The 13,738-nt window shown below is 37.1% G+C and overlaps 1 protein-coding gene across 1 annotated transcript in view; it reads left to right on the forward strand.

Moving 5' to 3' along the window:
- Positions 1-13,738, forward strand: part of LOC134212578 (uncharacterized) — an 896,490-nt gene that overhangs the window by 614,770 nt on the left and 267,982 nt on the right. Inside the window, exons 10-11 of the mRNA XM_062690564.1 lie at positions 922-1,058; positions 1,602-1,707. Coding sequence (XP_062546548.1) covers positions 922-1,058; positions 1,602-1,707 — 243 coding nt within the window. The remainder of the gene's footprint in view (positions 1-921; positions 1,059-1,601; positions 1,708-13,738) is intronic.

Genomic DNA, 13,738 nt, shown 5'->3' on the forward strand with positions numbered 1-13,738 from the left:
TTTGCATTCGTAAATTATATTGCTGGCATAATGATATTCCGTATTTAGTGTAGTCGATTTCCTAAGCGAATAGGAGTAGATGTACACACTTTGTACCACACTCTCGTTTGGGATGGTGACGCGACAGAGGCACGTCCAATACCTAAGAATCGCTATAGAATAATGAGTCATCAGCGAAGTTTTAAGTGTCGCCTCGTCTTCGTCAGGGCATTGTTTCTCATACGTTGTTGGTTGTGGAGGCAACCCGTCCGGCTGAGGTTCATTGGTGAGTTGTTATTTTACTCTCCACTTTCCTTTCAGGATATGAGTTTCAGGAGTACCTCATCCGTGCTGAATGCCGAATGAGTTGGGAGCCTAATTGAAATCATAGGAAAAGTGAGCCTCTTTAGTTGGATCTCAGTTTCGTCGGAACTCGACGCGCCGTAAATGTGAGAAACAAGAAGCTTGACTGACTTTATTGAAAAAGTTGAATGTTGAACTTGAGAAGCTCAAGGGGTTCTTTTGAGGAATAGATATTGTTACATGGATTCAACCTATAGTTATTATTGACAATGTTTCGGCTATACAATTACTTTTGATACATCTTAGAGTTTTTTGCTGATGGTGATGATGATAGTGCTGTTTACCATCTATTGTATCAATTTATACATCAGCCCGTGGGAAGAAGGACTTAATCAATAACATATAAAAGGGTAAATTGTAGAATCATTCAAAGAGAAACTGCAAATTAAATTGGATCAGTACATTGGTTGTTATAAATCCTGAATATAATTTTAATTATTCCATATGAAAGTTTATGTAAATGATGAACAAGTGTTATCACTTCATCGTGAATCTCTATCCTTCACACTAATTTCCAAGCAAACCACCATCAGATTAAATTTCAATTTTCTTTATTTTTCTGCTCTGCTTCCCTTCCAGTCTGTAGTAGTCAACCAGAGAGGTCCCGTTCGGGAAAACACAGAGTTCATCCTGTCTTGCGTGGCACAAGGCTCATCAACGATGACCTTCCGCTGGTATAAGAATGGTTTCTTTGTGAACGTGACAAAAGCAACGCGGTAAGTAACAAATAATAGTCCGGAACCACATAAATCTCAGTGCTTCCCTTCACTCTGTCCATTCACTGCTGACTGATATCAGGAAGACACCAACCACTTTGCCTATTTGTCATGTCTTCATCGTACAAAACCCACGTGGTCTGCCTGTTTGCCGCTGACGCTTCAAAGGAATATACCCACCAGACAGAACGGTACAAAAAGCCTTAGCTCGCTGGCCTTCTAGGCAGGGGCAGCCTTTGAAATGTAAACTTGTCACTCAGATGTGTCTCCTCCGGATGTCTCTGTTTCCCTCTCCCCACAGTTTACCCCCCTTATCAGAAGATAAAAGTTATTTAATCTCGTTCTTATTTACGTGTATTTGTCTCTGTTCTTCTTCTTCTTCTTCTGTTTTCCATCATCGGGACACGAACTCGGCTCGACTTGTGCCTTTTCATCTCAATTGATTTGCACTGATGGCCCCTTGAATGGCGACGATGATGGTACGACCTACCGACCTACATCTGGTGCCCCAACTACGGTCACGGTGACATATCATTAATTCAGAAACATGTGGATCCGTCTGCTGCCACCGGACTCGAGAGATCACTACACGGCCCTGCTGGGCATCACCAAGGCAAGCCGGCTTGACGAGGGCATCTACACGTGTCAGGTAAGATAAGGACCGGGCAACAACAACGACGACGACGAAAACGCCTCTTGCTTCCTGTTTCGCATCATTGTACGCTTTGCAGGATGGCAGATATTGCTGTTGAAGCAATATGCATCATACCTACATGAAAGGAATTGGAGCAAACGGTCTCTGGTTGTTAATATAATTGAATGGGAGTCTAGCAAACAATGAAGTGCACTGTTCTAGTTAGCTTGGAAATTGGGTATGGGTATCATTGTGGCTCGATGTACAGTTTTGGTTAATTGAAACCAACTCTACCGATTTTGCTAACCCGAACCGATTCAATGCGTTAGATAATCTTTTTCGAAATACGACTTTTTACGTCTCATATCTGCAATTGACTGGTTCCTGTCATAACGGGCTGGAAAATCCGAAAACCAGAACCGACCAACATCGATTTGAATGAAACTTGGCACATGTTTTCAGTTGACTAGGTGTTAAGGTCATTATCTTTCAAGAGTGATTTTTGAGAAGGGCCTACGTGTTTTCACTAACAATGTATTTGCTTTTCGTAGTTCCAAAACCATTCTAGATAGAGGAAAACTTGGTATGACAAAGTTGTAGGGTTATACATATTAGCAGATTGTAAAAAAAATGCACTGGAGAGAAAGAGAGAAAAGTTCTTTAGAGAGGTCAAAACAAAATCATTAGTTGTTATCAGTATTATTTCTGAGTATAAAATTCTGTACAAAAAAGTGGCAAAATTGGATAGTGAAGAAATCATAACAAAACTGTCATGAGTAGACGAAATCAGGGGCAGACAAAATTTGTTAAACATGTTGAAAATCTGGCCATCATTGTATCTTGTATATATTCATTTATGGAATGCAAAATTAAGAAGTATCTTGAAGTCAAAATTGTCGTCTAACATTATACATATCAAGTTATAAATCCTGTAATCTAAACTGACTATAAGAATAATTATTACTTTCATCACCATTAAAAAAACAAGAATGTTCAAACGTATTTATGTAGACAAGCATACGTATGCATTTTTGACAAACTACATCATATTTAAATTATGATTAGGGTATTCTTTACCATCAAAGGATAATAGTAAAAGAGTAGAAAATGTGATTACCTTTTCCTCAAAATCACAAATGGTCTTTACTGATAAAATTTATTTGAACTACGGACAAATTAACTCAAATCCTATTCACGGTTGCGTATGAGAAGCTAGTGGTAGATAGGTCTCCACCTCACTACCCCGAATGCCAGTACCCCGAATACCATTATCTCGAATGTCACTACCCCTAATGGGACAATACCCCGAACGGGACACTATCCCGAAATCTATTACCCCGAAGGGCCATTATCCAGAAAAAAAAACATTTTGAATCTGTAGTATTCCATTATTATGTTTAACACCAACAGATATCGATGAGTCGCAAAATAACAATCTTAGCAAAGAATAAAAAATAGATTTACTAAGAGAAATGCATTAAATATTCTGTTTAACCAACAGTGTTGATTTTTCGTCAAATTAACTTAACTGTCGTTCTACTCCATTATAACCTGGAAAAGTACGAAATGGATTAAAAGAGTCTTTTTTAATAGAACGCGTTTTCCCGGTGTAAGGCACACACACCCAAAACAAAAAGTTGTGACATTCTTTGCATTAAGCGTTTTGTATCAAATCTCGCATTGAAACCGCTAAGGGAATATTATATTTGTTATAAGAACCGTGTACAGCAGTATACCTGGACTGACACAATCTTCCCGACTCGGTTCAACTTGTTGGCGGACTAGGACGCGGATAAGCATAATACCAATTCCGCCAACATCATCCTGTGCTATCTCTATTACCCTTCTACTTGTTGCTGTATGATAATTATCACATTCACATAATACAGAACGAGGATTATGATAGTTTTCTATCACTGCTTCTCTCATCTGGGTGATAGTCCAGATGGCTAGCGCGTCAGTCGAGCAGTGCCAGGCTTGATGGAGGGATTAGGTTCAATTCTCGTCTCCGGCCAAATTATTTGTAAGCAAATAAGATTGGCGAAGTATATAAAAAATCATTCCTCGACGGATGTTTAAAAATAGATTCTATACTATTTTCTCGTGATCAGAGAGCTAATACAATGGCTTGCTATATTGAATTAATGCACTCTGTTCATGGGCCTCAGTTTAATGCAATCTGTGTATGGAATTCATGCAAGATTGTCTTAAAATCATGCATTTTCTGGTTGGGTGCAGAGGAGATGATGCCTTCTTTAAATGAATGCGTTTGCCCGGTAAGGCAGACAAAGGAGATGATGCCTTTTTTAATGGACGCGTTTGCCCGGTATCAGACACACGGAGGAAGTAATGCCTTCTTTTAATTAATGCGTTTGCCCGATATAAAGCACAAGAGGAGATGATACCTTCTTTAAACGAACGCGTCTGATCGGTATAAGACGAACAGAGGAGATGATGCCTTTTTTAAATGAACGCGTTTGCCCGGTATAAGACACACTGAGAAAATATTGCTTTCATTATATCACACTTAAAATAGATCGCCGAATTCGGTAAAATTTAACCGAAATCTCAACAGCAGAACAGTTCGGTAAATAATTTTACTGATTTTCGGTAATTTTGACAGTTGTACAATGGAAAAAATCCCATTATAAAGTTTTGCAACAGCTCCACCCTAATATAAACGATACAGAACCACACATAAATTAAATAATTGCTAATTCGAGACCGCACATAAAGTTTATTAGGATATATATTTTATTAGTAGTTCGCGTGAAGAATGGTTATGAAATGGAAATGTAAATCTATGGATTTTTGCCAATAAATATGTGTGGATTTTTAGTAGTGTTAGTCACTCACTCACTTTTGTTCATGTACTCCCTGTTACTCACTTAATCACTTTACTAACTCACTCCCTATTACTCACTCGCACACTCTTTCTGACTCACTCACTCAATGACTTTTATTCACTACACGCTTAAAATCAATAGCACAGAGATGTGTTTGCATCACACAAAACGGACCTAATGCGGAACATCCCCTAGATGAGCGACAGTTACACAGGCACAAAAATGCCTCGTACGGTCGTGATAACGGTCCTTTTCAACATGTAAACGTTTGTACAGATTCCTTGTTTCATGAGGAACCAAATACTGTTGAAAATATTGAAATCCAAGCTTCAATAAAACTACACGAGCTATTTTTGTGGCTGTGTAACTATCGCTCATCTAGGGGATGTTCCGCATTAGGTCCGTTTTGTGTGATGCAAACACATCTCTGTGTTATTGATTTTAAGCGTGTAACTCTTACTCGCTCACTCTTACTCACCCACTCACCCAGTCGTCGATTATGAGATTTAGACCACACTTCATCCAGCATCCGTCGCTTTTACTATAGCGACCAAGAAACGTGGACCGCAAAGCTCTCCCACTCTCTGTATTGTGCATGAGAACGTGCTGCATTGTCTCCTCCTACCTTCAAGGTTTTTGAAGGGCGCCTGCCATACGAAGTGAAACGGGATTTTACGGAGTAAAAATAGGGTAAGACGGTATAATTCGCCCCACCTGGCCAAAACGCCCCCCTTTGATTTCTAGAAAACTATAACTAACTAAGGGCCAAAATCAGTGGGTACCTATACATATTTGTAAAACCATCATCAAAAAGTTACAGTTTTGATGTAACTTTTCGTGTTTTTTGCTCAACATTCTGGGGCGACGCTAGAATACTGCCCGCAAAACTTGCACGGGAACATTCAGTTGGGCAACAAAATAACTTTTCTTAGTGGTTAATATGATATAAAATTGCTTCCATCTTCAAAAACGTAACAATTTTCGAAAATATGTTTCACTGGCCAAAACGCCCCAAAACGTGTAGGCAGGACGATATGCCCTTACCAACTGGACACAAGCGCGGCGAGCTTGCAGCAGTTGCTTCCAAATTATATGGAAATTATTGAAATGTAATTAAAGCCTGACTAAATGGACTTATGTTGGTTTTTTATTGTCAAGCACATAAGGATTTGTAACCTTTTTATTATGGAATTGATAAAATACTAATGAAGGGCTATTGGAACGTCTTTGGTTAAGGTAGGGCGTATTGCCATGGCACTTTTTGAAATCCATTTTTTCACGACTTTTCAAAAAAGCATTATTACGTGTTATCTGTAATATTTTTGTATGACTACTCACGGGCAATGCATTTGCGACTTCTTGCACTACCAAATAACACAAAGTTTGCATAAGTTGCGATGAAAAGTAAAAAGTTATCAAGGTTTTGCCTTAGGGGGGGGCATATTATACCGTCTTACCCTAGTGCATTAAAACAGTTCCAGGCAAACTATTGATCATTCATATGAATTCTGAAAAACCTTTATTGAGTAACATTTTTTTAACTTGAATTTTAAATAATGACTAATTCGAGGTACTGGCTCATTCGGGGCAGTGGCCCATTAGTGGTAGTGGCATTATGGGTAATGCAATTATGGGTAGTGTCGTAGAGTCGGTAGATAGAAGTTGGTTATGCCGGAAACTGGGCGACTTGATACTTTGAATTGCTATGATTAAAGCAGAACTCATCATCTCCTAACTCACATACTAATTTGTTGCTAGAAAGTCGACTATGAAATAGTCCTACCAAAGTTTTTTTTAATTCCACCATCAGAGTTAGCGATTTTTGGATTTTTTTTAATTTACGATGACTAGCTGTTGGAATAATATTTCAAGGTTTTAATAGAGTCCACGGAAATGGATTTGAAAGAGTTATGAATAATATTACATACCTATTCAAAAATTTTAAGAAAATAAATGCAATTAAAAAACGCTCACTTCTATGAACATTCAAGTTACTCCGCCTCTCCTGGATGGAATATGTTTGTGCCAAAGGTCTGTGACTTTCAATCTGTATTTGTCGATGCCACTTGATATTCTTTTGAGACTTCACTAGAACTGCTATGCAAAACATATTTTTTTCTATGAATTTTGTTTTAATTGGTTTTACATTATGTATGCTATTGTCTATGCGAGTCATCGCTGGAACGTCGCTGGACCGTCGCGTCGCTCAACCAGCGAGCGCTTTCCAGTTTGGTGCTGCAGCGACGCATTGAATTTGCCTGCGTCGCTAGAGCACTTACTGGAAAGGGTCGCCAGCGACCAGCGACGTTTCAGTCGAGCGACGTAGTTGAGACAAGTTCATACATGTTCTTGATTTTATCTGCATCGACAATATTCTGATTTCATTTTGAGCGATTCCAAGCAACAGCATCAAAATTTAAGAAAATTTTTAATTCATGATTTTCTATTGAGTTGAAACTTTGCACAGTTTTTCAATTTCATCTAAATCGTCATTTTTCGATATCAAATCTTCATATTGAGTCACGACTAACTTTTCAAAAGGGTGTATGTGAAAATGGTTCAAAAATATTTAAAAAGCTGCACAGCAAAAACGGAATGTTCGATTGTTATGATTTTTCAGCAAAGTTAGACAACTAAATGGTGATTCTTAAGAAAATGTGCACAGTAAAAAAAATTTTTTGCCTTTAAAAATATCATTTTGTCACAAAAACTCAAATATCTCAAAACCCTATCTTTTTCGAACGTAATTTTTTAGGAAAACGGTCCATTATATTAGCTATCTACCATAAAAATTTGGTGATGGTAAACTAATAAACGAAAAAGTTATGACATTTCAAACATTTCACAATTTTCACATATAGTAAACAAAAAAATTTCCGTGTATTTTTTTTTTCAAAAATCGCAGTTTGATGCTGATTTTATTGTTAAGGGCCTTGCGTGAGTTAAACAAGTTGTTTGTATGATATTCCATATTTATGTATTCATCGATATTATGTATATTATATGTATAAATATTATATGTATAAATAAATAAAAATGAATTAATATTATCCTAAGTATTAAATTAAATGTGGCAGTTACACAATGTTGTTATAGAAACTCTAAGAGTTTTGGGTTTGAATTTTGGTATGGGTTATGATATCATGAAAACAGTTTATTAATACTTATTTTTTATTTATTTTTATTCAAGTTTGAGTATAGTTTTGCTTTAATTTTATTTTCCGACAATGGAATGAAACAGTGAAATTTTTGGGTTCCTTGGATCGTTTTCGCGTTATTAAATTGCTCGCTGAGCTCTGAAGCCTTTATTTCGTACTCTTCAGTAGTAGTAAAACAAAATGATAATTTGGTTAAATCTTTTTCTTTTCTACGATTTGCCCAATCAAAAAGTTCTTTCGCAGTTTTAATTGGATGCTCACGTTCTTTGGCTAAACTTGCTCTTGTGGCCATGCGCTTTATTGTTCCTCCAATAGCATCACAAGGACCTTTGCCATGTGATGTAGCAAAAAAATGCCATTCTGCATCAATTCCGTACATTGACAGGGATGGAATGCTCCTCAGAGCAAATCAGGAGAAGAAAAAAAATGCTCACTGCTCTCGACACACGAATCTTTGCTCTTCTCTTTTGTACTTTTGCGTTTCTCTCTTTTTCGGGTTGCTTCGAAATATATTCATTTCTCAATGATAACTAAATGGTTTGACTCAATGAGGGAAGAAAAAAGTTGCTCATTGAGTATCTTTGAGCCTCTTTTCTCGAAGGACGGAATTGGTGGTGGCGAATAAATTTATGATAATTAGTTGGCTAATCTAAAGGGTAGCCAGTAGGTTATTGTATTTATTGTGTTTGTTTAGAAAACAATTCAATCACTGTCATAATGCGGGTTAAGGACTGCTTCATTTTATTTTTACACGTTGAAGACATTCTCTTGAAAGAGCTTAGTATATTTTAATCAAAATTGAAGCAGTCGAACAAATCTTGTATTTATTGGTCAAAATGGTATACACTGGGGTCATGCGGTTTAATAAGACCGATTTGCAAGATTTCCTCACCAATGAATCGCCTACTTTGAGCGTGCTTACAGCGGCACACTAGGAGTTAACTTTCTGAAATCAGTATGGTGAAAGGCATCTAAGGTTCGATTTCTCAAAATTAAGCACCTTCTTCGAAAAACTATTTGGTAGGCGTAGTAGCAGACACCTTCCTACATAACCGGTACCAAGGGGCCATCCACAAAGTACGTCACGCTCCTAGGGGGGAGGGGGGATTCCGAACAGCGTGACGACTCATACAAAAATTTTAGAGGTTCAATACAAAAAGTGTGACGAAGGGGGGAGGGGGGGTTGAAAATGGCCAAATTTTGCGTGACGTACTTTATGGATCTTCCCCAAACAGTTTTTCATGAAAAGTTTCTATTTTCGAGAAAACCCGCGTTAGATGTCTTTCACCATACAAATTTCTGGCGGTTAACTCATGCCGGCTATTTTGCGCATATACTATAGCGCCTGGATGTGTCTAAATACAATATTAGGGCCAGTTGGGAGAAAACCCAATGCGATCGCACATAAAATGATCTACACGGAGAAACACGTTTACTCATTAATGGGTACTTTTTTCTGCTTTTTTCTTCTTCTGTCTGCTGAAACATTTACCCATTTTGGGAGAATAACTGAATCTACTCATTTAAATGAGTAAATCCACTTATTCTCCTAAAATGGGTGCTTTTTTAAGCAGAGAGAAAAAGAGATAGCAGAGAAAAAGTACCCATTAATGAGTAAACGATTTTTACCGGGTAGAGTGCGGCGCTGCAATGAACACAACAATTAGGCTATCCATGAGGACATTCAGCGATGGGACTGACAATCAATATCAAAACAAAATGTGTATGCGGTTGAAGGTAACTCACTGCTGGTGTTAACCGGGCTTTACATTTTCCTTTGAATCGTTGTGTCAGTCCGGTCTATAGATGTCAAAAAATTCAAGTAAACAAAAATCGTCAGCTGATCGCAGCTGTCTTATGGATTGCCTTATTGACAGGAATGCAAAATAATACAACCCCGAGCAAGCTCGTGTACGTTCAACTAGTCTCTATATACAAAAATGAGTTTGCATTTCCTTTGGGGCAATATAAATCACGAACGAGTGGACCAATTTACAAGATTCTCTCAGTAATCGATTCGTCTTGGGATCAACTGTATTTGTACATACTAATAGTTGATCAATTTGCTGGGGAAAGTTGGGAAGTTGTCTAAATGCAACGGATTAATAAGTTTTGAAGAAAGCCATCAAACTCGGAACTGAAATCGATCTAGAGTGCGACGCCTCAATCAAATGACCTAAATGATTGACAGATCAAAAATAAAACCCGAGGGAGATCGGACAGTTCGTCTAGTATAAGATAATTTCGTCAATAATCTCTTTGCACTTCAAATTATAATTGCTAACCAGATAAATGTAAAATTGCCTACATCAAGCTGCCTGGTGCTTAGAAGCAGTAAATAATTAATGTAAAGATAGAATGGTGTTCATTTCTACCCGTTCATGGATGCTATACACGGTCCCTATTCTTATGCTGGCTGGTCTCATAAAAGTACGAATGTGTAAGACTGTTGTGCGGGTAGCGATGGTATGACAGAAGTGTGCTTTCATTTAACTGTAAGTTCAGTTGGAAAGATCAACAAAAATGATGCTCCTCAAAGAGGCTCATTGAGACAAACGGTTTCTCTCAAAGAGAGCCGCTCCTCATTTTTCCCACAACGAAGAGCATCTTTTTTGTATGTTTTGATCATATCCGTGATATGTTGTTGCTCACTTTTGATGAACTTTTTTTTGCTCATTGAGCTCATTGTGCGAGCAAATGCCAAGCCTGTACATTGATTTAAATTGACATAGGCTCGAAAAATTCTTACGATTTTTGTACTGCGACGCTGCTCCATCAGACATGAAATATATCTTTTTGACTTCTTTATGCTTATCAACGCGTAAAAAGTTAATCATTTTTTCAATGAACAAGTTTACGGATACTGAATCGTGTCTTAAATCTTCGGAAATTATAATAAAACTTAAGTGTTCAATTTGCGTACTTCCATTAAAATAAATAACGAATGGATGAATTGTAGCTTATTGTACGTTCCAGTGATGGGACTGCACTTCATCTTGCAATACAAAGCTGTAATTTTCAGAAAAATCACAAATGACTAAAAATTCACCATTTTGTAATGTATTTTTAGTATTTTTTAAAAAGCTGGATTGTTCTGTTTTAATGAAATCGTGAGGGATTAAACTTTCTAATTTCAAGCAAAAATAGCGTTAGCGTTAGCGTTAGCGTTAGCGTTAGCGTTAGCGTTGTTACGGTATACTTCGTAGATTGGACACTAGTGATACTCATGTTTCTTATGGAATCCTTATCCAGATTGCTATCGGAAATCAAGGTGGGGAGTTACCCTTGATTCCAATCTAAGATAACAATGGCATAAGCATGAGGATTACTACTCCCGGCCACGCCCATCTTTACCGTAACTAGGGATAGGAAAGGAAATGTTGATGTAGAACTTACTTAACGAGAGGCCCCGACTTGGCGACGCCCTCATAAGTTCTACGGAGTTGGTGGTTTGGTAGGGTAAGGTAGGTCATGGAGGTTTGCCTCAAGCTGGCAATTCGACCCACAGACTATGTTGTTTACCTGTTTTTATTTAAACTCTTGCCAGCCGGCTGTCGAAAGAGTATGCTAATATCAATTTTATTTACAGTTTATTCTTTAAATAATTTACAGACGATTTCTTAACCTCAATCTATCAACAAATATCCGTTGAACAAATCTAAATTTACCAAATTTGTACTTTCTGCTCAGTGAGCAAAACGATTCTTCTAGGTTCATCGAATACAAAAATCAAACCATGCCTTTTAAAGATAATTATACTAAACTTTTTACAAAGTTTTATTTCAAGTATTTTCGCGATTTCTGATATAAAATTCAATAGCAAACAATCAAACAAAATTAAAATATTCTAGCTAAATTTTACTATTTTGGTCGAGCATGGGTCAGCCGCCTGACACCCGCGTTGAAAAATATGTTCCATGCTTGCCCCTCACATAAAATAATAACGTGTGCTAATCACTAATGATACTAAAAGATTTAAATGAAATTAGGCATTGTTCCCGCTTATCATTTTAGCACCGCCAGGGGGAACTTGGCCAGTACCCACTGCACTTTTCTTTCCCTTTCCACAAACAATTACCATCATTTGTGATATTTCAACGGAATTTTATTGGGAATTCTGAAAAGGCAGACAATCAATGCAGTTGGATTGCCAGGTAATACGTGCACATCGTAGCACTGGTGATGCATCACAATCGTATATATACAGGAGTATATGCACTATATGATGACATTGACCGGAAGATTAGATAAGCATTTCCCCCCCTTTCTAATTTCAAGCAAAAATATGACACAAACTCATCTACAGGTTTTACAATAGTTTCTATCCCAACTAACAATTTTGGTGCTTCAACTTCTAGCCTTTGGCTGTATAATATTTAAATAAAAGCAGCCAATGCTGAATAATAGAGAAGCCTCCGCAAATAATCCCTTGAACTTCAACTCAACTATTACCCAAATATCTATCAGCTAGTCAGTTTGTGTCGAATATATTTAATCTTTTATCGTTTATGCAACTTTCATATAGTCATGAATCAGCTCTGTCTGAATTAGCAATCCAGCTTATCGATTAAGAGCTCATGAATCCAATTGTGTTGCTTTTTAGCAACTTCCCATATTACGGTGAGTAACATTCACAATGAGAACGTTTTTCGCTGTTGTTATAGCACTAACAATATAGCGTAATGGCGATATAAATGAACCAACGAAGCTTTTAGGCAACTTCTGTATCTTTGAAGATTACACAACGTTTAAGTAAACCTTATACTGCTTCTTTTAATAGCTTATCAGTATGAAACGTCAAAACCGCAATGTTTACATTTGATTTTTGTTGCCCGAGCTGTGTATGAGCTATTGATTTCTGTAATTCAGCTACAAAGGTATTCACCTGCTCTTATAGCAACTGACAAAGAGCTGTCATTAATGCTAGCAGATAGTGTGAGTAAACAAGCCATTTAGAAGCGATATTTCTGTTGACGGCTACTGTTAAACGATTAGCACCAGAGTAGCATATATACAGATCGAGAAAATGTTGCCTAAAAACAATTTCAGCGATTGATGAAGGATAAAAGTTAGCCAACAGAACATGCTGATAGATGTTTGAATAATGGTTGAAATAATGATGAAAGCATATTTTTGAAGCTTATGTGCTAAAAGCAGCATGTAGGCCTCTTTCTAACGTTTATACAGCATGAATCCGAAAATAGCGTTAGCAAAATAACCTATAGGGTATGCGAAGAAGCACATCCAAAATTTTCTTTGTTATTTACATATGTCAAAATGACGGTGATGACAGAGCAGCGGCCATTGAATCAGGAGATCAGGAGTTCGAATCTAGGTAGCAACAAAATTGATATTTGAGTTTTCATTAAAAAAACATTAAATAAACTCCGAAATTTACTCTCCTCTCAAATAATATTTAATCAAATTGAATTCAGTGGCTGTATAAAACTTATTTAACAGATTCAAAAAATCTGAATAAGCGCCATTGAAGCGAATTATATTACTAAATGGTTTAGTAAAGATTGAGAAAAAATTGTGTAACATGCTGTAAAGTAGTTGTGCAGGCTCGTCAAAAACAGCTAAATAGATTCGCCAGATTTGCTGGTTTAAGAATTGAATAGAAGTTCTTGATCATATGTATAGCACACATATTCAGCTTGAAGCCGTATAGACGAGTTGAAATAACATTTACATTGACATTAAATGTTAGTTGGGATGTCACACCTATCCGTGGTCACCCATTGCTCAAATGATAACTGATCAATATATTTTTCTTCAAACTCAGCGAATAAAGTATTTTCCAATGATGAAGAATCTGGACAATCCGAACAAGATCGTAGATAGCAATTTGATGTTGTATTTTCACACAAAAGACTACCAGTTAACATTTTAATATCCTTTGTTAAATTGATTCTTTTCAAACTATGTAAAATAAGATTAATATTCTCATGGTGCACACACACACATTATGTGTTCCTGAATTGGAAAGAAGCTTACATTGCCTTGGCCGAAGGCTTGCAAATGAGGAAAAACCTATTTTAA

Source organism: Armigeres subalbatus, chromosome 2 (genome assembly GCF_024139115.2).
Source record: "Armigeres subalbatus isolate Guangzhou_Male chromosome 2, GZ_Asu_2, whole genome shotgun sequence".
In the NCBI taxonomy this organism is placed as follows: domain Eukaryota; kingdom Metazoa; phylum Arthropoda; class Insecta; order Diptera; family Culicidae; genus Armigeres; species Armigeres subalbatus.